Raw genomic sequence first — 20,099 nt, 5'->3', positions numbered from 1 at the left:
CGATCGCTAGCTTTCTGCCTTCCAGAGACAAGCAGCATTCTCAGTAAACTTGTTTCAAATTGGAAGCCGAGGCTCATGTGGAAAATTCTATTCGCAGGAACTCTGCAAGCTGTCGCATTGCTCCTGTACAAAAGCAGAGATCGAGTTGCGACAGGGAAAACGAAACCTGATATAGCTTCCGGTAGTCTTCCTTGCCAGACAATAACTTACCTCCCTTGATGCGCTCTTCCACGTACGCGCGAACCAGTTGAAAAATGGAAGCATTTCAGGGGAGAGAACCGTGATGAGAGTGAACTCCCTTGCAGGTTTTGGTTCCATTCTTCATCACAGAATCAGGAAGAACGACTCGCGTGTGTGATCGCGCGTACACTACGACAAAACTGTACTTGTTGTCAAATTCTTAACATAAGGTAAGCTTCAGTGGTTGATAGTGAACTCAGAATGCTGCTCGACGCGGCTTGTCCTGCGTCACAACAGAGGAAAAATGTGGTGACACTGGCAGTGCTGTTTCTTCCTCAGGAAACAACGAGGGACCATCGATGAAGTTTCTGTATCGATCATCGATGGCCCCTCGTTGTTTCTTGTATTTCGAATTAATAAGTGCCAGGTGAGCTCATTCTTCAGGCGGAATTGTCTGCGAAATCGCTGATTTCCGCGAAAAGGAAATTACGTTTCCAGGGTTTAAGCCTGGAAGAAAAAGACAATGGGACATTTGTCCCCCTCAACCAAATTCTAATGGTACATTGCTTTTTTACGTGGGTCTGTGAATCGATCGATTATATCGCTTGTTTTGACAGTTTCCACAGAGGTAAACGCGCAAGCACAGATCGGTCCCGTACAGATAGTTAGTAGGAGTGGTTGAATACTAATGAATTACATTTTAAAAGCTAATCACAGCACATTTCACAAACTCGCAAGTTGCTTGGCTTGGCGCCCATTTGCTTTGGTCTTTCCGAACACTGTACTCCCGTGAAAAGGGGTGCATGGGGTGGCGCAGTGGTACGTAATCTCAGTGCGCCCTTTGACGCACTGAAGGAAATTCCAATGGGACATTTTGAGATGTTATGCGCCATTGGCGCAAGGCGCACTAGTAAATGAAACCCTGCGTTTCAGCGAAAATATAAAATTGTCCGCGGCAATCCATTATTTGCTTACACAGGAACTATCAAAATATTAGTCTAAAATGCTAAAATTCGTTTTCTTTCCGGGGGGCTTCGCTCCCCTGGTCCCCCCAACGGGGCTCTGCCCCTGTACCCCGCCGGGGCCTCGGCGGCACCTGAACCTTAGCCTATATTTTCAGAGTTTTTCTCTGTTTTGGAATTCCCATGCCTGATTCTTACTGCAATGTAAATTGTAATGCAGACTCGTGCGTTATATAGTTTAGAGCTAGTCTGAATTAGAAACTGACTGTTTTCATGCTAATGTAGTACTAGTAAGCAAAAGCAATATATACGCACTCCGAGTGTATACAGGATCGATGGGTCTGTATACACTCCGACAATGAAAAGCTCTGTAACAACTCTTTAGTCAATAAATGCCACCTAACAAGACGTTAGGAAGTAGCCAATGAAGAATCAATCTGAAGTATTGACTTCTGCTATATTTTTTTTCGGAGGTTCGAGGGTTGGCAAATAATGCACATTCATATATAGAATACAACCACTTTCAGGTCGATACACACAAAGTGTGTTCCATACTCTGACAATAAACTGACGTGGCAGCATCAGTTGTGTGTGTATGTTTGTCCCATGCGTACTTTGATCAGGGGTGGGACTTTTCCGCGAATCCGCGGATTTCCGCGGACACAACTTACGAATTCCACTGGAGTAATCTATTTTTCCGCGTCCCATTTCATCACAGTATCTATAACTTGTTGACTGAATGATATGGAGCGAAGTGAAGATGGAACACCCATCGTCGAACGCTGAAGAAGAAGAAGAAGAAGAAGATGGAACAGAACACTGGAGGCTTGAGAGTTAAATTGTGCTGTCTGAAAACTCCTGATAACTAATAGGGCCAAAAAAAAAATAGGTCTGTTTACGGTAACATAGGCCAAAAAAATAGGGTCGGTAGGTCGGGATTTTTTTATTTTTTTAAATTTTTTTTTCTTCCCCCAAAAACCATATTTTTACGTTATTTTGCAAAAAAACCCAAAAGATTTTTTTCCCCCCCCCCAAATGCCAAAAAAAAGTCTAGGGTCGCGCGAAAAAAATAGGGTCGGTCGGGTTACCATAAACAGACCTATTTTTTTGGGGGGCCTAGTCATGTTGATCGAGCTTCAATGCATTGGGGCGTCACTTGGATCATACTATTGCCAGTATTGGATTATGGATACATGGTTTAATACGTAAATATGCACCATTACATTGTTACCATTGTTGTGTGAAAGTGTTTTTTATGTTTGGTTGGGATTTTTTTTTTTTTACTAAATGTTTGAACATAGAGGGGGAATCGAGACAAGTGTTGTGGTGTATGTGTGTGTGTGTGTGTGTGTGTGTGTGCGTGTGCGTGTGTGTGTGTAGAGCGATTCAGAGTAAACTACTGGACCGATCTTTATGAAATTTTACATGAGAGTTCCTGGGTATGATATCCCCAGATGTTTTTTTCATTTTTTCGATAAATGTCTTTTATGACGTCATATCCGGCTTTTTGTAAAAGTTGAGGCGGCACTGAAATTTTGGCCAAGCAATCTTCGACGAAGGCCGGACTTCGGTATTGCATTTCAGCATGGAGGCTAACAAATTAATTAATGACTTTGGTCATTAAAAATCTGAAAATTGTAATTAAAATTATTTTTTTATAAAACGATCCAAAATTACTTTTATTTTAATCATGTTCTGATTCCAAAAACATATAAATATGTTATATTCGGATTAAAAACAAGCTCTGAAAATTAAAAATATAAAAATTATGATTAAAATTAAATTTCCGAAATCGTTTTAAAAACTATTTCATCTTATTCCTTGTCGGTTCCTGATTCCAAAAACATATAGATATGATATGTTTGGATTAAAAACACGCTCAGAAAGTTAAAACGAAGAGAGGTACAGTAAAGCGTGCTATGAAGCACAGCGCAACCGCGCCAAACAGGCTCGTCACTTTCACTGCTTTTTGCACTAGCGGCGGACTATGTTCAGTTTCATTCTAAGAGTTCCACAGCTTGACTAAATGTAGTAATTTTGCCTTATGCGACTTGTTTACCTGATCCAAACGAGTTGAATTTTAGTCTCAAAATGCACCAGATTGCACAGATTTTAATGTACCATTTAGAAAAAATCGGGGAACCCCCCTAGCTATAGAACAAAGGGATTTCCTCTTTTTTCATCACAAGAGAGTCCCACCCCTGTTTGATACTATGAATTGAAAGTGCACTGCGCTCCTTTGCAAAATGGCGTCGAATGACACTCCGAGTGTTGATGTGGTTGTCTGGTCTTCCATACATGTACACTCCGAGAGTTGAGCATCAAATTGTTTTTGCACAACTGCTCTGCGATCCTACCGTCAAGTGGCTTATTTTGGATTACAAATTCGCTTCGCGACCGAAAGTTAACGCCGGAGTGTATACAGGGGCTGAATCGCGTTTATACTCGGAGTGCGTATAGCCATGGCAGTGCGAATGTAGTAAGGCTGTGTATCTGTTTTGAGCAAGCAAAGGGAAAGTTTGTGTGTGTATTTCTATTTTTATTTCTGTGTTCATGTGTGTGTATAGTCGCATTGCCTTTTAATTCATATTTCTTTTGTTCAATTGTATTCAAGAAGCAAAGAAAAACACACAGCACAATGGCCAGAATGGACCGTGGATTTGACGAGGCGATGAGAAAGTCGCTGACCAACAACAGGGTAAACTTGGTCAAGAACCTGACCAACGTTGAGGGCATAATGGACCATCTCGTTCAGGGTGGGGTCTTTCCTGACCCGGAAATGATACTGGTAAGTTCAAAATGCTCTTCCAAGTTCCATGCAAGAAAAAAAGGAGAGAGGTGGGGGGTGGGGGGATGAAGCTCGCATTATCATTATCAGCGATTAATATTGTGTGTGTATTACTACAAAGTTAACATGTGAATTTTGATAAGATAGTTGTTGAAAGAGGTTTATTAAACACACATTTGTATACATCTGATGTAAATATTGTTCTTGCATGCAACTTCAATTGAAGAATGTGTGTGTGCTCCTGTGTGCAAGTGCATACATGGGAGTGGGGGAGAGGTAGTGGTGTGTATTAACCCTTACACTGGTGCAATTCTGTAACACATGTTACATAGCCACTGGTTAAATAAACAGAGAGAAAACGGCCCCCGTAGCGCAGTGGTTAGCGCATCGGGCTGCGGGCCGGGAGGTCGTGGGTTCGAATCCCATCAGGGTCATGTGGGTTTTTCGGGCTACGGTCGGCTCCTATCCAGAGTGGAAGTGCTATGGTTCCGATGGGAAGGCTGGAATCACACAGCCGAGGTCATTCACTTAACGAATGCGACTTTGAGGGTGCTCAGGTTCTGTTTACCTGACCAACACCGCAGGTGCGTCAGTTCTCGGGCCTGGTTGACACCAGGATATATTATGACAGTAAGCGTAGAGTGCTGCCCTGTCACGTAGTCTCAAACCAAATTGGAAATCCATAGCATCATCATTATAATCATCCTCATCTCATTAATCATCCAAAATTATAAAGTGTCCTTGCTCTTGTGGCCCTTCATGCCCGGAGCTCTCATGGTGACCTTGGTCTCAGTGTTCCTGTTCGATCCTTCCCTGAATAGTACTTCTGCTGTCAGTCCTCAACGTGTGACGTTCTGGGGGGTCGACGGAGGGACGTGGTGGCGGTCTGCTCTCTGGAGGGGACCCTCACTCAGTCTGGCTCCGCGACTTAGCAGTCAATGTCGTTAGGTGGGGGCATAGTAGGTAGTGGGCTGCGTCCGTTAGCTCGGGACAGACCCACTACTGAACACCGTCGAAGTGACTCAGCAGAAGTGCAGTGTCATCTTCCGAGGGTAGCCTACCGCAACGACCCGACATCCCTCCCTGGAGCGTCTGTAAAATCGACAAGTCTGGCAGCGGAACGAAATTCAGATGTGGATGGAGCAGCGAGTGCAGGGACGGGGCGGCGTGAGTGCACACCGGGACAAGGAACAGGTGTAAGGAAAAAAATAAAAATAAAAAAAAATAAAAATAAACAGAAAGAAAAATAAAGAAAAGCGGTCATATAGGTTTTCGCATCCTTGGGAGGTAATCGGAACCGACCAAACAGACTGAGCCAGTAGCGCGACATATGTTGTGACAACCAGGTGACAGTATACCTAAAGTAGCGCGACATATGTCGCGACAACCAGCCTAGGGGTTAATGCAAACATATGTGTATGGGGGGATGGGTCCTTGCATGTGTGTGTGTGGTGAGGGTGCATACATATGTGTGAATGGGAGGGCGGGTGCAACTTTCTTAAAGATTTATTTGGTGTTTAACTCTATAAGATATATATATACCTACCTTTACTTTTGCAGTTCAAGGTCCGCCGCATGGATCAAGTTCGTAAACTCATTGATGATCTACCCAGGAGGCCGGCCAGAGACTACTGGACATTTCTGAAATGTCTCTACTACGATGCTATAGGCCAAGGGCACATTGCTGAAGACATTTTAAAGTATGTTAACCCTTAGGCTGGTTGTCGTGGCATATGTCGCGCTACTTTACGTATACTGTCACCTGGTTGTCACGACATATGTCGCGCTACTGGCTCAGTCTGTTTGGTCGGTTCCGATTACCTTCCATGGATGCGAAAACCTATATGACCGTTTTTTGTTAATTTTCTTTCTGTTAATTCACCAGTGGCTATGTAACGTGTTACAGAATTGCACCAGTGTAAGGGTTAAATGCTGTCGCTAGCTAATTTGTTGTTGCATGAAAAAAGATGCTGAAGACTTAAGGTTACACGAAACGCTCGAATAATCAATACGCGATGTGGTGCCAAAAGACAAATTTCTATGTTTATGTAAAATGAAAATGGACATTAACATTTTCTTATCTTATCTTATCATATCCAATACGGATTCAAATTTGTATTGATAGGATAAATAGTTATGATATATTGATACAGGTTGCTGGAACTCGATATAAGGCATATGAATTTAATGCCCCTCACGGGTTAAGGGTAAGAATTTACCCGATGCTCCCCAGCATGTCGTAAGAGGCAACTAACGGATTCTGTTTCTCCTTTTACCCTTGTTAAGTGTTTCTTGTATAGAATATAGTCAATGTTTGTAAAGATTTTAGTCAAGCAGTATGTAAGAAATGTTAAGTCCTTTGTACTGGAAACTTGCATTTTCCCAGTAAGGTAATACATTGTACTACGTTGCAAGCCCCTGGAGCAAATTTTTGATTATTGCTTTTGTGAACAAGAAACAATTGACAAGTGGCTCTATCCCATCTCCCCCCTTTCCCCGTCGCGATATAACCTTCGTGGTTGAAAACGACGTTAAACACCAAATAAAGAAAGATATGAATTTAATAAGAATTGTTGATTAAGCTGCATGAAGACATATGAAAAGTATTTTGACCATCTGCTCTTGTGTCTATTTGATAGTTACCTGCAGTACCCCATAACCTCCACATACTTTTCTTCTTATGATAGAAATTGATAAGTACATTGTACTGGTACTGAATCTCACTTAGGATTAGCACAAGGGATACTTGTGGCCAAAATGTCTCAAATCGTCCCAAGCTAGAGCAATACACAGTTTGGGGGTTTGGGATTTGGACTGATGTGACCATTCACCACACAGGGTTATGACGTTCAATTATCAAATTTCAATGGGACACATTTTTAATTTAGTTACAAACAGCCCATCATAATCATGATGGAAAACACAATGTAAAATAGAATGTGTGGTTTACCAAATGAGCACAAATTTAATTCCAGAAAATATGAAGAAGCTGGTGGCACCGTCCGTGACGGAGATCTCATGAAAATGCGACACGACTACCTTCAACAGCAGCAACAACAACAGCAGCATGTACAATGGCTGCATCAACCAGATATGGTTACTGAACAAGCTCGCCTTCAGCAGAATGCTAATCAATCACAGCAGCAACAAACACATATGCAGCAACAACCACCACCTTGGTTACAGTCACAACAGGAGCAAAGTCGAGATCAACAACCTGAAGACATAAGAGTGAATCAAAAGTGATTATTGTGCTAAGATGGATTACCAGTGTGGTTTTTTTTTTTGATTTGTTTGTGTACATAGGAATAATACAGAGATGTCAACTTTGATGTCTTTTGTGCTAGAAAAGAATATGTGCATGTGTTCGTGCGTTGGTGAGTGTGTTATCTTCTGTTTTACCTATGTCACTCTCAAACTCAACCATGTAAGAATGAAAAAAACAAGACTCATATGTTATTGGAACGTTTAATTTAGGACCAAAAAAAAGTCTTTGTTTTTTTTAAATTGAATTTTGGAACATTAGCAGTCTATCTGTTGTTGGATTATTTTACAAGTAAGTTCATTTTTGACAGTGTGTCAAATGTCTGTAGGGGTTATCATGGACATATATAATATTTATTTCTTACCCCATTTTCTCTGTCTAGACTGATCTGTCGGTCTCTCTGTCTGTCTGTATCTCTCTCTCTCTCTCTCTCTCTCTCTCTCTCTCTCTCTCTCTCTCTCTCTCTCTCTCTCTCTCAAAGTCTTGTTTTGTACGTTACAGCAGCACAATCCAACACTGGAGGTCAGAAGCAGGTAACATGGTGACATCTGCTTCCGGTGACACAATGGATGCTATGGCAGGAAATGTAGGTCACACAGAAGGAGGCGCTGAAGTTGATGATGGTGGGGGTGGTGATAGTAGGAGCGTTGGACCCATGGATGAAACTCCAGCACCAATCCCTGCCAGCGGTGATGGTATTCATATTTCATTTTTCATTTTCATTACTTAAGTGTCCCATCGCTGGGAAATTCGGGTCACTTTCTCCCAGTGGAAAGCTAGCAGCAACAGAGTCGTGCTACCCAGGTGTAAGCGACTGTTTAGGTGTAATCAACCACCCGCACTTATGGCAGAATGACCGAGGTCTTTTACGTGCCGCAGTGGTGACACGGGGGTGGATCATGGATACCGTCTCTGAGTCTGCACATAAAGTTGACCGGTGTCCATCCTGGCCCGGATTCGAACCTGCGACCCTAGGATCACAAGTCCAGTGCTCTACCAACTGAGCTACCGGGCCCCCATCTGCGTGTTCATCTGTGTCTGTTTATATTTATTGACCAGTGTGCATAATGCCTGTCAATGTGTGTGCATTCACCAACCCACACATACTGTTTCCTTTGTCCAAGCGTGTGAACATGATTGTAGGCAACTCGCAACCATGCCGGGAAATTGTGCTATCATCGTTCTTCTATTGATTTGTTAAAGGCCCACTCCTCCTCCCATAAACCATCGATTTCTGATCACAGATTTCAACTCGTAAACATGCCGGGAAATTGTAATATCATTGTTCTTCTATTGATTTGTTTAAAGGCCCACTGATCTTCCTCCCATAAACCATCAATTTCTGATCACAGATTTCCCCAAGCTTTTACATGCATAACAAATATACTTTCATTTGAACGCTTACCACCAGGGCACGTAGTGGCTGCTTTCCGATGGGCATGAGAATTTTTCAAAGAATTTATTTTGCGTCATCAACCATAATGGTATTGATCCGTTCCCCCCATGGTGTGAGACAGATTTTAAAAATTAGAGTTGGAATACAGGTCTTATTATTCTATTCTTATTCTTAAGAAAGACGGAGATTGGAGACATTCACCTACCTGTAGTGATCCCAGTGTTGAATAATAAGTGTCGGCACGAACTGCATTCGAGAATATGAGATTTAATGTCCCAAAGTGGGACCTTTTTTTTTGCTAGCATCAAGGGAAATAACTTCAAATAAGTGAAGAGTGTATCGCACGGGGTTGTGTCCTTTTACCTGTCTCGGGCATATCAACAAATCTGCACAGGAAAGCCAGATTTCTTCTGAAATTGAGAGATTTGAAAGAGTTTTGTCGTAGCCAAGCGATATTAATACAAGCTAATTTCTTTGTGTGTTTCATTGTGTTAGTTTGGATTCTTTCAGGAAAAGCTCAAATCGTGCTGTAAACCTCTTTTGAGGCAGAGAGTGGGCCTTTAAATATGTTTCTTGATAATTAACTCTTCCTTATTGTTTTCTGACTGTCTGTGTGATAATTTTTGACATCTTTGTTATATGACATGCAATTGATGTTTTTCTTCTTAGCAACGCATCAGGGAAATGCATGTGAGTCACTCTAGGTCCTGTGCATTTGTGTCAGCCTAGTCTTTGAATGAGAGGACACTAAAAAAAACCTCATTTGCTTGTGTGAGAGAGGGAGTATAGAACCATAAGCATTTTTTGTTTTGTATGTTTCTTGGTTTCTTTCTTTCTTGGTTTCTAATCATTATTTCTGTTAGTTTATATTTTCAGGGTTGAACAACTCATCCTCCCGCTCCAACACAGAGCAGCATGCTATTAACAGCAGCTTGGTAACATGTTCCTCTCTCTTCCTTTAATTATATTATAATTTAAATTATAATGATTTAGTTCAATTTGTTATGCTGGCTGGTTAGTTGTCATATTTTACGGCCTACGATGCAAATAATGCAGCGCATTTTTGGCCGCACTCGTCAATGGTAATTTAGTTGCGTTATAGACACATGCATCTGATAAACCACACATGTGTTAGCAGAAAATAATAACCTGAAAAAAGGTCCTCAATGTTTTTTTCACTTTCAACTTAATTCATATGCAACTTTCTGACATTGTTAAAGCAACTCTTGCATGTTTATTATGTACAGTCAAACCTGTCCTGGTCATCATCATTTTCCCCTGATGATTGTGCAGCGCTCTGAGCAGGGTTTAACCCTGGATATATGCGCTTTAAAAATATTATGCATTATTATTATTATCTCTTGATATTGACAACCTCCCCATGACGACCACCCCAAATGATCCCCCGCAAGGTTTTTTTCTATATGCTGCATGGCAATTTTTGTTTCCGACACTGCATGGTAATTTTCCTCGTTTTTACAAGGACAGTAACATTTAGTCTTGAGTCTTTGAGTCTATAACTCACCTTTGCATTGCGACTGTAGATCCACAGTAATATTTAGGTGTTTATTACTTTGTTCAGGTATAGGATAAATACACACCTAGGTAGTTATGAATACATGTAAATAAGAGAAACTTCTTTTGCTGGTCATTGGACTGAAACAGGAATTTCGGTTTATAGAAAGATGACTCAAACTGGTTGCTTTGATTTTGATTTTCCAGAGGTATAAAATGGATTCGAACCCCAGGGGATCAGCTTTGATCATTGACAATCATGATTTTGACCACTTTAAGCATCGTGTCGGGACGGACATGGACTCTCAGAGGCTGAAACATTTGTTTCAAGACAATCTGCAGTTTGAAGTGGAGACCAAGAGAAACCTTTCGGCACAGGTAAGAGCGTATTGGCCTTGAAGTCTACATGTTTGTTTTTTGTTAGAAGCTTTCATGGTGAAGTTTTTGACATCACAATAGTAAATGGACAGAGGAACACTTTGATGGAAGCAGAAAACAAATCCCTGTCTCCTTCAGATGACAAAAATAGGTTACAGATTAAGCAGCCTTCTAATTCAACACATACAATTATGGCAAAGTTTTTGCTGTACATTTTCAGTACATGGAAATTTGTCAGTCTTGTATCTGAGAAATGAACTGAGTCAATGCAGTATATTTGCAGTACAGGCTTAAAAAGTTATATTGGTAAATTTTCAGCATACAGAAATTCAGTTCACCAAAAAAATGGCAAAGTCCATATGAGGTACGTTTTCAGTATAAAAGAGGTACATTTCTAGTATACAGTAGAACGCCCTGTATACTAGAAATGTACCTCTTTTAAGACCCCCCAATTTAAGACTCCCTCCCTTTTAAGACCCTGTTTTGTCAGACTTTCTGTTCATAACCTCGGTAAATCTACCTCCATTTTAAGACTCCCTCCTTTTTAAGAGCTTATTTTCTCAGACTTTTGAAGGTCTTAAAAGCGGGGTTCCACTGTAGCACCCAACTTGATTGATTCAAAAGAGGAGTTCATTTCCAGACCGGCACGGTTGGCCTAGTGGTAAGGCGTCCGCCCCGTGATCGGGAGGTCGTGGGTTCGAACCCCGGACGGGTCATACCTAAGACTTTAAAATTGGCAATCTAGTGGCTGCTCCGCCTGGCGTCGGGCATTGTGGGGTTAGTGCTAGGACTGGTTGGTCCGGTGTCAAAATAATGTGACTGGGTGAGACATGAAGCCTGTGCTGCGACTTCTGTCTTGTGTGTGGCGCACGTTATATGTCAAAGCAGCACCGCCCTGATATGGCCCTTCGTGGTCGGCTGGGCGTTAAGCAAACAAACAAACAAACAAAAAGTTCATTTCCAGTATACCTCAAATGTACTGAAGTTTGTTGGCAGTATATTTTTGGTACATTCGAGGTGTACCAATTTTGTACTGATTTCTTCGGGGGAATTCTACTAACAGACCCATGTTGGCTTTTTGCATACACTACAAGTTTCCAGTCTTCTTCTTCTTCTTGGCATTCTCTGCCGCTTACACACTCAGTCCAGCTCGGGAGATGAAGGTTCAAGTTTCCTGTAGTGAAAGTCTAGGGACTTGAAACAGAAATCCTGCTGCTAAATGAATGCCAACCTAGACGAGGAAGGGCAGACAATCGGAGTTTGGAAAAGAAAAGCTGTTGTGCCAATTTAAAAAAAAAAACACTGGAAAATAATCACATATAGCAGATGTAATCATGCAAACGATCACTGCCAACTAAGCCTGCTAGAACTTTAGCTGGAACACTGGGAACAGTGGGAAGTATGTACGTTCTGTCTAACTGGATGTTGCCCAGATAAAACATTGCAATTATACCTTTGGAGGCAGAATAAATAAAAGTCAAACAGGAGTGCGATTAGGCTAATCAATTAGCACTATTAAAAACTACACTGTGAACGCAACGTTCACAAGAGCATACCAGAGGCCTAAAAGCACCCATCCTTGCTAGCTTAGGCGCCAAATGCATTTTTTTGTCAGTTCTCATATGACTGCAGCATGTTTTGTGGAGTTTTGATTGTTTGTCTGTGTTCTTCATCCCTTAGTTTGAAAGCATGCACACATTTGTGGACATTTTTTTTTACAGATTACATCCAGTATTTGAACTGTTTTATTTGTAACAGAAATTGCTATCCTGTCACGCCAAGCTTAAAATTGCTACGCTCAAGCAAAAAAATCACAAGCATGCAACAGTTTCCTCATTCTTTTTGGGGGGAGTTCTTGTACTCATTTCTGATTCTCACTCCATGTAGCGGTCAGATTATTGGTCATATACCACAGATGCGGTCTTTGAAAAAAACCCTCCTTTTCTCCAGGAGGGGAGATTTTTTCTTTTTTTTTTTCTTTACAATTTCATGATCTTATATGTTTGACTAGATCATATGTTTCCAGGAAATGCTGACAACCCTGAGTAGCTTCTGCACACAACTGACGGAACAAGAGAACAAGGTGGATGGATGCATGGTTGCAATTCTCACCCACGGAGGAGCAGGGGACGTGTTGTATGGCAAGGACGGAAATACGGAACAGCTGAGCAGTGATTGTGTCAGCCCAAAACGCGGGACCTTCATTACTGTCCAGGAGCTGCAGAGCATATTTGGTGGCCACCATTGTTGTGGAATGAGGGACAAGCCCAAGCTGTTCATCATTCAGGCTTGCAGGGGAGGTGAGACTTATAATTGTCAGAACATAATAGACGTTTCAGGGCTTGCCAAATTTTAAAATTTCTGTATTTCCCAGGGAAATGTAAATCCAATTTCTACATTTCCCCCCCAAATATTTAGGTTTCCACACATACAAACCACAGATATAATTATTCAGTTGTGGCTCTAATGAAGTGTTAGTTTCTCTTTGACAAGAAGTTGATAACTGGGTTTGTCACAGTGACACTCTACACAGTTTTGTAGGAACAGCCAGGCCAAGGTTTCCGGAATCGTCTTCATGCCCATGTTTTCACGAATCCGAACCTTTCTATTAATGACATTACAATCACACGACGCACTAAAAAACAGAAAGACGATCACATAAAAATCCTTGCAAACGCGTCTCTTGCAAACAACACATGTGACCTCCTTCCGGATGTATAATTGTAAACAGCTCATTCATTGGTTAAAGTCCAAGTACGGACCAATCAAATTTCGCGAATCAAAATACATTTTCGATTTGTCAGGAAGGGAAGCAACTCTCTTGTTTCACAGCAGACGACAAAACCAAAGACTCGGCAACGAAGCAGACATCGCAAATACTGTTTTCTTTTATCTGTGAATGGACAGGCTTTGCGGAACGTGTTTAAGGTAAACAAAAATCATCCAATGTGCATTTTGAGAGATACGATTGTTGTCTTTTCCGCGGGAAAGCAACCTGGGGAATGTGTACTTCCCGGCCAATTTTTACCTTTCCCCAGGTTACGGGAAATGGGATTTGGCAAGCCCTGCGTTTTTTCGAGAATACCTTTTGCCAGGATTTTCAAGCAATGTGGCAGAGTTGCATGCACATGAGGCAAGTTAGAGCAAGCAGAATGATCTGGTAAGACCTATGATCGCATGCCTTTAATTATACCATTATCTTTTGAAAAGTATTCTCATCAGAGTTCGAAATTCTTTGCGGCAATGATCGCTGGCCTGCGTTGATTTGACTGAGGTCATGATTGGCTTGAGCTAGGTCATGTGAATTTATGAAAACATGCCTGCTTACACTGCAAGCAATCAGCAGAAAATTGTTGCTTTGATGTGCATAGCTGAAAGCAAGGGTATCATGCAGGGATCAAGCACACACTCCATAAGATACACAGTGGAGTAAGATATTCCTGGTAATCATTGGTCTTAATAAGTCGGTCAGCAGCATGGATAATGCTAGCCTAGCCTCACTGTCTGGGGCGTAACTCTGAGTGGCTGGAATGTTTCATCAGCTTCGAAAGCGTTTGTTGATGATCAGTTTCTGGAAAGAATGATTGCCTGATCATTATGGCACTTTTTTATTGTTTTAAAATTATATTTGTTGCTCTCTGCATCCAGACCAGAAGCTTTTCTGCATTTGTTGTTTGAAAAACGATATGCTTGCTTGCATGCTTTCATTTTGATGTCGATATAACCATTGAAAAAATATCTTCTAATTCTCAGATATGGAGGACACGCCAGCTGGACAGAGACCGTGCCATCGCGATATACAGCCAATGGCCTGTCTCAGTCAAATCCGCATGCAGCATGACTACGCAGACATGGTATTCCTGTACGCTACAGTTGCAAGTAAGGCTTTACATGTTCACACGCTTTGTATGGGGGACTGCCCTGGGACTTAGATACGTCAAGCAAATATTGTATTGGGAAGGGTTTTGCAGTTGATGGCTGGGTATCAGCAGACATGGTATTCCTGTATGTCACAGTTGGAAGTAAGGCTATTCATTTTCACACGCTTTGTATGGGGGGGCTGCCCTGGGACAATGATATGTCAGGCAAATATTGTAATGGGGAGGGTTTTGCAGTTCAATGCTGGGTATCTAAAGTTTTGTAACGAGGAGCGGTCAGGCTCAGTTGATGAAACGCAACCAGACTCTTTGACAGTAGGTTATTGTACAGTCCCCTGTTTCTTCATGGCGAGAATTGGTGAGTGGGGCGAGGAAGTACCGTTTCTTGGGCAATTCTCGCCGCGAGGAACGCTAGAATTTGGCTAGCGAAGGCAAGGATACCTTTGGGTTGCTTAATTGCTACGCGCAGGTGCCAATCTGGTTGGCTGTCCAAGGCTGTTTACCAACCAGTGCAGATAACATTTTCGGTATGGTGCTTTATTCTTGCGTAGCTAGCCATCAAACCATTTCATTTTCACTCTCGCTTCCTAGCTCTTGGAGCGGCTAGCCGAAAGCATGTCTCGCCATTAAGAAACACTCGTCTGGTAAGATATGAAGCAGTTGTCACAGCCTCAAGAGTCGCCCAGACTGGAAGAACTTCCCTGTGTATAAAAGTGATTATTAAATGCCCTCCCACATCCATGCTTTGATGAAAGCAACAGTAGAAACTACATGGATTGGTGAACGCAACCTGATAATTTAGCCTGTTCTTAATATACACAGTAAAACGCAGCACAGTTGTGCTGCACGAAGGACTGCTTCTTAATACGTATTCACTGCGCTAGCTATGCGCAGCGTTTAGTAGCATCACTTGAAGGAACGGCAACTGCAACTCATTTCACTTAGTCTCAGAACAAGTTTCTCCTTGGTGTGCCACATTTTGCATAAACCGATATGAATATGCACAAAAAAAGCAACACAAATCACTGAGCAGACACCATTGTTCATTCACAGGCATGGGAATTCCAAAATAGAAAAAAAACTCTGAAAATAGGTCAAGGTCCTGGTGCCGCCTAGGCCCCGGCGGGGTACAGGGGCAGAGTCACGTTGGGGGGACCAGGGCGGCGAAACCCCCCGGAAGGAAAACGAATGTTAGCATTTTAGACCAATATTTTGATAGTTCTCGTGAAAGCAAATAATGGACAGAGAGACAACAGTATACATATCATTTAATTTACCTTTTTTTTGCCGCGGACAATTTTTTATTTTCACTGAAACGTAATTTACTTTTCGCGGAAATCCGCGAACAATTCCCATGCCTGATTCAACAATTCCTTCCTGCAAAAACTGTCCAGGCTGCACAGGAAACAGCCAGACTAGATTTCTGGTACAGTGGAACCCTCCTTTTAAGGCCCCCCCAATTTAGACTTCACCCTGTTTAAGACCCTGTTTTCTCAGGTTTTGTATTCTTCTTCTTCTTTGTTCATGGTCTTAGACTCCCACGTACACTCGTTTTTTTGCACGAGTGGAATTTTACATGCATGACAGTTTTTACCCTGCCATTTAGGCTGCCATACGCCGCTTTCGGATGAAGCATGCTGGATATTTTGGTGTTTCTATAACCCACAGAACTCTTACATGGATTACAGGATCTTTTCCGTGCTTGCGTGTACACACAAAGGGGGATAAGCCACTAGCAGGTCTCCACATAAGTTGACCTGGGAAATCGGACAAATCTCCACACTTAACCCACCAGGCGGCCGCGGCCAGGATTCAAACCCTTGACCTTCAGTCTAAGAGACCGATGTCTTACCACCCCGCCACAGCGCCCGTCGTTGGTTTTGTGTTTAAAACCCCTGTAAATTTAAGACCTGATTTAAAAGGGTCTGCTTTTATCCTCTGTTCCCAGTGATTATATTCGAAACAATTGATGTAATTCTTCCCCCCAAAAAAGGAATTATTGTAAAAAATGTGCTTGTTTTTTTTTTAAACCGTTTTTGTGATTTAAAAAACCCACATCATTTTCTCAGTTTTGGTCTGTTTCTTGATGTGAACAATAACCTTGATAGGCCATGCATGTTTTACTGTTACGATTCTTTGATGTAATTTTTGTTGCTCCTTTTTGTTTGTTTTGTAGATTTTGTGGCTTACAGACAAGTCTTCATTCAAATTCTGGTTGACGTTTTTGAAGAATTTGCAGAAACCAAGCATCTATTGGAACTGCAAACTATGGTAAGTGTTTAACAAGGGAAAGTGCCCCCCCCCCCCCCCCCCCCCCCAAACAAAAAAAACAACAACAAAAAAAAACCCTGTTCTCTGTTAATTCAACCTTTGATTTCTCCGTCTTCAAGAGAGAGAAAGTTACTGACGGACACACATACATACAGTCACAGAGAGCCTGCACACACACGTACGCACGCACTCACATTTTGCAGTTCACATGATACGCTACAGAGATTGGTTCCTTTATTTGTATAGGTGAAAAAAAAAACTTTTTTTCTATAAATTTGTTTCAGCGAATAACCCTTGCTGTGACTATTACATCAGTCAAAATTATTAGTAGTAACAGTTTTCAAGATATATCTGGCTGATATGATAACAAATGTTAAACAACTTTCTGTAATGACTACAGTTAAACCTGTCAATAATGACCACCCAAGGGACCAACCAAAAGTGGTCGTTAGAAACTGCTCGTCAATATGGAAAGGTGAATTTTATAGCAATAAACTTCTTGGATCTTTTTAGATGGTCATTATATTTTAGGCAGGTGGTCGTTATCGAGAGGTGGTCATCAGGACAGGTTCTAGTGTATAAGTTAGGTCTTTCTGCTTGTGTGCAGATCAGTGGAAGGATGACAGAGAGAGTCATTGAAAATCAAATCTTCACCATCCCAGAGGCAAGATCCACCCTGACCAAGTTCTGGTTTCTTATCTCCCCACCATCTTCACAATGATGAGATTGAGCATACCCTTGTGCTCAATAACAGTGGAACCCCCCTTATAAGACCCCCAATTTTAAGACTTTTTTATTTATATATTTTTTTAATTTTCTGTATATAGTCTTAAGGCTCTTTCTTGTATAAGACCTGATTTTCAAAACAAAAAAATGTAGTTCCCTAAAGCGGGGTTCCATCTTACAATTTCAGGTACCGTACTTTCCGGGTGACAAGGCGCTTCGTTATCTAAGACGCATCCCCTTCTTTTTAAAAAAAATTGTAATCCAGTCACCCATTGGACGCAGGGGGCCGATAGGGCGCACCATAGTCAAAGAATGAAAATAAGCCGGCGAGATCAAAGCCAGGTCCATTGTTTATAGACACGAACTTCTTCCCAGGGGTCAATGACCCAGTTTTTGCCATGAGAGGTGGTTCCTGTCATATCTGAGAGAGGAAACACTTCCTGCTTCGGGGTCAGTGACCGGTCAGTGACCGAGTTTAACAGAGTCGAACTCTGTGTGTGCGGCGAGATCAAAGACATTGTGATAGCTGGGTGGCCTTGTTTATAGACACGACCTTCTTCCCAGGGGTCAATGACCCAGTTTTTGCCATGAGAGGTGGTTCCCCTGTCATATCTGAGAGAGGAAATACTTCCTGCACCGGGTCAGTGACCGGTCAGTGACCGAGTTTAACAGAGTGGAAATAATTATGTGTGCTCTGTGTGTGCGGCCAGATCAAAGGCAGGCATTGTGATAGCTGGGTGGCTTGAGAGCTCGAGGAAACTTGGCCAGGGCAGTACCTAGTAGCTGAAACATGCATTATCACAAGTTGTTTGACTGGTACTCAGGCGGTCTCTTTGATTTTTTTCGTATTTCATACACGGATTAGACGCTTCGTTATACAAGACGCAGGGGTCGAACTCGAGGAAAAAAGTCGCGCCTTATGACCCGGAAAGTACGGTATATCGTTTGGTAGGAAGAGCTATAAGTGGTTTTTAAGACCTTGCATCCCGTTTGGGGAAAGACTTCGGTGAGTAGAACTCGGGCTGCTGTGAAGGGTGATTTAGAGAAAACTGCTTGCTCAAATACTGACGTGCTGACTGTATTGGCTGATTTATTTGACTATCAAAACAAAACGTTTGTGTACGTGTCTATGTAAAGTCTCAATTAGTGTGTGTGTGTGTGTGTGTGTGTGTGTGTGTGTGTGTGTGTGTGTGTGCGTGTGCAGACAAGCCAGTTAATATTTTTATAAGGCCGACACTAGTGAAAAATAATATATATTTTGAGTGTAACATAATTATGTGCCCATATCAATGTAGGACTGTGTGATAACATGTTTTTGCATATGAGTAAATATATACTACACTCTACAGACTTTTTGTTGACATTTCTAGGCATGAAAATAATGAATAGAATTCTAAATTAATGGAGTGTTTATGAAGGTACTGCCTGTTCTTAGGCACACACACACAAAAAAATAGGTGTGGTTAAGGTAACATAGCCCAAAAAATAGGGTAGGAAGGTAGGCAATCACTTTTTTTTAATTTTTTTTTTCTAATGTGTACAAATTAAACCTACTTGACAGGGAAATAAATGTGCGACTCGAGCGCTTTCGCTTTCATTGCGTTTTCTGCACTCGTCTTTTTTTTGTTTTGTTGACAAATGTAATAAAAAGTTATAGGGTCGGCCCCTAAAAATAGGGTAGGTCGGGTTACCGTAACCACACCTATTTTTTTTTAGGCCTTATCATGTACATGCAGCCATATTCTGTTGACATTTGGTGTATGAGGAAGGATGCTCTCATTGTTTTGTAAAAGCCTGGACATAATAGTTAAGACTGGAAGGAATGTATGTATATTTAAACTGAAGAAAGGCTTATCCTGACTTGATGAATAAGTAGATAAAGCCTACTCTCGTTGTCTCATAATCATTTGTATTTCCTTGCATCTACCACAACGACTTAAGGTCGACGCACTTGTGAATTGTTTCGTATTGTCTATAATTAAATGGTCCATAAAGTAACCCTTCTTGTTTGTTGATTCTTGATTTTGGAACGTTATTAGTCTATCTGCTTTGGATTTATGTGAGATTTAATTAGTTGTGGAGAGAGGACGCCACTCTGAATTATTTCTTTTCAACTTGTTCCATGTCTTCTCTCTATTCTCAATAGCAGCACCCTGGAACTAAGAGTATTCTCAAACAAACTTGGTGTATTTTCAATAAGATAAGCGTATTCCAAACAGCATTTGAACATCCATGATTCAAATATGCGTCACACGCGTTCGTCACACCGTTAGTTAAGTTTACCAATACATTTAAAAACAAATGCTTCTTTCAATGTTTACTGACAAAAACAGTAATCCTGTGTCAAAAAACTGGATCGGCTTCGGGATGCGCTAGTGAAGAAAAGTAGTCTGGGAATTTATTTCGTCGTATTTTTTCCCACTGACCGTAGTGATCGTATTCTAGACAATCATGCATGCGTACAAAATACGGCTATCGTATGGGTTCCCAGGTGACTCTGTTAATGTTAGGCTCGATCACCATCTCTGATCTGGCCAGGCTGTTACATGGAATTAGACCTTTCCTCCACGTATGACACGACACATACGGAAAACCAACAGCCTGCACGGATGCTTTCTGCGCTATGTACATTTTTCATGAGTTGACTCAAATTCTTAAAAGCTATAGTGTTACTTGGCAAAATTAATTTACATGTATACAAAAAAAATTCAAACTGTGTACAGGAAGCAGTGAGGATGTG

At 41.5% G+C, this 20,099-nt stretch overlaps 1 protein-coding gene across 1 annotated transcript; it reads left to right on the top strand.

Moving 5' to 3' along the window:
* The first annotated feature begins 277 nt into the window (after positions 1-277).
* On the top strand, positions 278-17,595 carry LOC138978801 (caspase drICE-like). Its single transcript, XM_070351588.1, has 11 exons — positions 278-410; positions 3,757-3,930; positions 5,491-5,630; positions 6,906-7,172; positions 7,697-7,890; positions 9,468-9,526; positions 10,314-10,484; positions 12,511-12,784; positions 14,238-14,363; positions 16,539-16,633; positions 17,241-17,595. Exons 2-11 carry the CDS (start codon positions 3,781-3,783, stop codon positions 17,352-17,354), a joined length of 1,590 nt encoding a protein of 529 aa, XP_070207689.1. The 5' UTR covers positions 278-410; positions 3,757-3,780; the 3' UTR covers positions 17,355-17,595.
* Positions 17,596-20,099: the final 2,504 nt, after the last annotated feature.

Source organism: Littorina saxatilis, linkage group LG10 (assembly GCF_037325665.1).
Source record: "Littorina saxatilis isolate snail1 linkage group LG10, US_GU_Lsax_2.0, whole genome shotgun sequence".
Taxonomy (NCBI): Eukaryota; Metazoa; Mollusca; class Gastropoda; order Littorinimorpha; family Littorinidae; genus Littorina; species Littorina saxatilis.
Note: the sequence above shows the minus strand (reverse complement) of the source record. Positions and strands in the feature narration are given on the sequence as shown.